The sequence below is a fragment of the Otolemur garnettii genome, unplaced genomic scaffold (assembly GCF_000181295.1).
Source record: "Otolemur garnettii isolate 467f Iridium unplaced genomic scaffold, OtoGar3 scaffold00031, whole genome shotgun sequence".
NCBI lineage: Eukaryota > Metazoa > Chordata > Mammalia > Primates > Galagidae > Otolemur > Otolemur garnettii.
In genome coordinates, this window is record NW_003852426.1 from 10,569,487 (window position 1) to 10,571,749 (window position 2,263).

The 2,263-nt window shown below is 51.3% G+C and overlaps 1 protein-coding gene across 2 annotated transcripts in view; it reads right to left on the reverse strand.

The window, feature by feature from the left end:
• The window catches only part of MOCS1 (molybdenum cofactor synthesis 1), a 33,449-nt gene that overhangs the window by 7,801 nt on the left and 23,385 nt on the right, over window positions 1–2,263 (reverse strand). For both annotated transcript variants that reach the window (XM_023512836.1, XM_012804851.2), the window contains exons 5-7: window positions 1,046–1,107; window positions 585–696; window positions 184–296 (exon numbers count right to left, since the gene is read on the reverse strand). In XM_023512836.1, the coding sequence (XP_023368604.1) occupies window positions 184–296; window positions 585–696; window positions 1,046–1,107 (287 nt within the window). The remainder of the gene's footprint in view (window positions 1–183; window positions 297–584; window positions 697–1,045; window positions 1,108–2,263) is intronic.

Sequence of the window (2,263 nt, forward strand, 5' to 3'; positions counted from 1 at the left end):
TCCCACATACACTGTACCCCACATACACTGTACCCCACACGATGCCGCCCCCCATGCCCCATCTACTCCTCCATCCCAGAAACGGGGAGGTGCTGAGGGCTCTGCAGTGCACCCCACATACACTGTACCCCACATGATCTGCCATCCTAGGAGGAGGCCTGCCCTACCGTCCTGCTCCCTAACCTTGGCTGTGCTGGATTCCTCCTCTGGCAGCTTCTCCATCTCCGGCCACTGCTGCCTGATGGTGTCTAGCATCTCCTTGTAGCTGACCATCTTCTTGAAGTTCCACTTGTTACCTATATTTGGGTTGGGGGAGGCAGGGAAAGCTGCTGAATCAGAGTTGAAGGGACCCTGGGGCCTTCAGGTCCACCCCCACCCAGCACAGGAATCAGTTCCCAGTCACTGGGATGGAGGATGGGGGCCCGGCCAAATCACACCCACAATGGACTCTGAGAGGCTTCCAATGGCCATCATAGCCCTAGAGCCAGAGCCACCCCCACCACCATCCCTGGGGTCAGAAGTATGTACAGAAGAGTCACTCACTCATGCAGCCCAGCCCCCTCCCTCTTGCCCGTGTCACTGACCATCAAAGGGCATATACTCTATGAAGCGCATGTCCAGGGGCAGTCCCTTGGTCAAGGCCACAAAGTCTATGAGCTCGTCCTCATTCAGGCCTCGAATCACCACACAGTTCACCTGGCCAGGGGACAAGAAAACCATGAAGGCCTCCCCCCAACCCTACATTCTCTCAAGGGGGTGACATTTGGGGGTCAGCACTGCAGAGGCCTTCCACCGGGGGACCCATTCTCCACCTCTGCCCACTTAGTGCTTAAGTTGAAGGATTCCAGGGGCTCAATGATTTTCTCCCTTCTCTCTCTCTCTTAGGGGCAGGCAGGGCTGGGTGCAGTTGGGAGGAAGTGATGGTGGGGGGACATTTTAGCCATGCTGCCTGGCTGGGCTGCGGGCTGCCAGATGGGCCAGGGAGTTGGGGGAAGGCCAAGCCCATGTGGAGGTAGTCAAGATCAGTGGCGGGGCAAGTCCTCACCTTCACTGGGTTGTAGCCCAGCTCAATGGCCTTGTGGATGCCCTCCATGACTTTGTGGAAGCCTGTGGGCCAGGAGAGAGAAACAAAGATCCAGGAGCTCCCCCCTCTTCCCTGCCCCCATCCCCACAGAGAAGCCAGAGCTACAGGGAGCCTCAGAGATCACCTGTCTGGAGGTTGGCAAATGCTTTCTATAGCAGCACAGAGAGTAAATATCTTAGGTTTTGTAAGCCAGGAGGCAAAATTGAGGATCCTATGTATTTATATTTCATAAAGCAGGTTTTGACTAAATGAAAATATGGTAACAATTGAGTAGTATTTTTTGTTATACAGGTCTACAAATGCGATGAAGGAATGGAATTCTTTTTACGGAGACAATATTTTATTTAATACTTTTTTTGTCTCCAGTTAATAGTCCCTATTACTAACTGATTTCAGATCTTTATTTTTTTGTTTTGTTTTGTTTTGTGACAGAGTCTCACTTTGTTGCCCGTGGCAGAATGCCATGGCATCATAGCTCATAGCAACCTCAAACTCTTGGACTCAAGCAATCATCTTGCCTCAGCCTCCCAAGTAGCTTGGACTACGGGCGCCCACCACAATGACTGGTTATTGTTTAAGAGATGGAGTCTCACTCTTGCTCAGGCTGATCTTGAACTCCTGAGCTCAGGTGATCCACCTGCCTTGGCCTCCCAGAGGGCTAGGATTATAGGAATAGGCCACCGCACCCAGTTCTGATTGCAGATGTAAACATAAAATACATTCTTGACTCAGAAATGATGCAAAAACATGTAGGGGCTGGACTTGGCCCATTGGGCCATAGCAAGTTGATCCTTGTCTGCTTGAACCCTCTCAGTCTAGGTGAGGAAACTGAGGCCCAGGAGAGGAAATTCCCTGCTTGAGGCCTCATGTTCCATCTTTCAGAATGCAGGCTTTCCATTCCCTTGTCTGTGCTTTTTCCTTAACAGTCCATCAATTACTCATTCAATATCTACTCTCTGAGCACTTACTATGTTTGTGTCAGATGCTGTTCCAGGGCTGGTAAGTGATTACTATGGGTGCTGTTCTCTCAACAGTCATAAATCACAATACATGTGATCCTCAGCTGGCTGCTTCTCACCACCCAGCTCATCCTCACGTACCTAATCACTTGAGCACCTATTGTGTGCCGGCCCCTCCTGGGTTCCCAGCCTGCACAAGCTCGTGGTCACCTATGAGTCA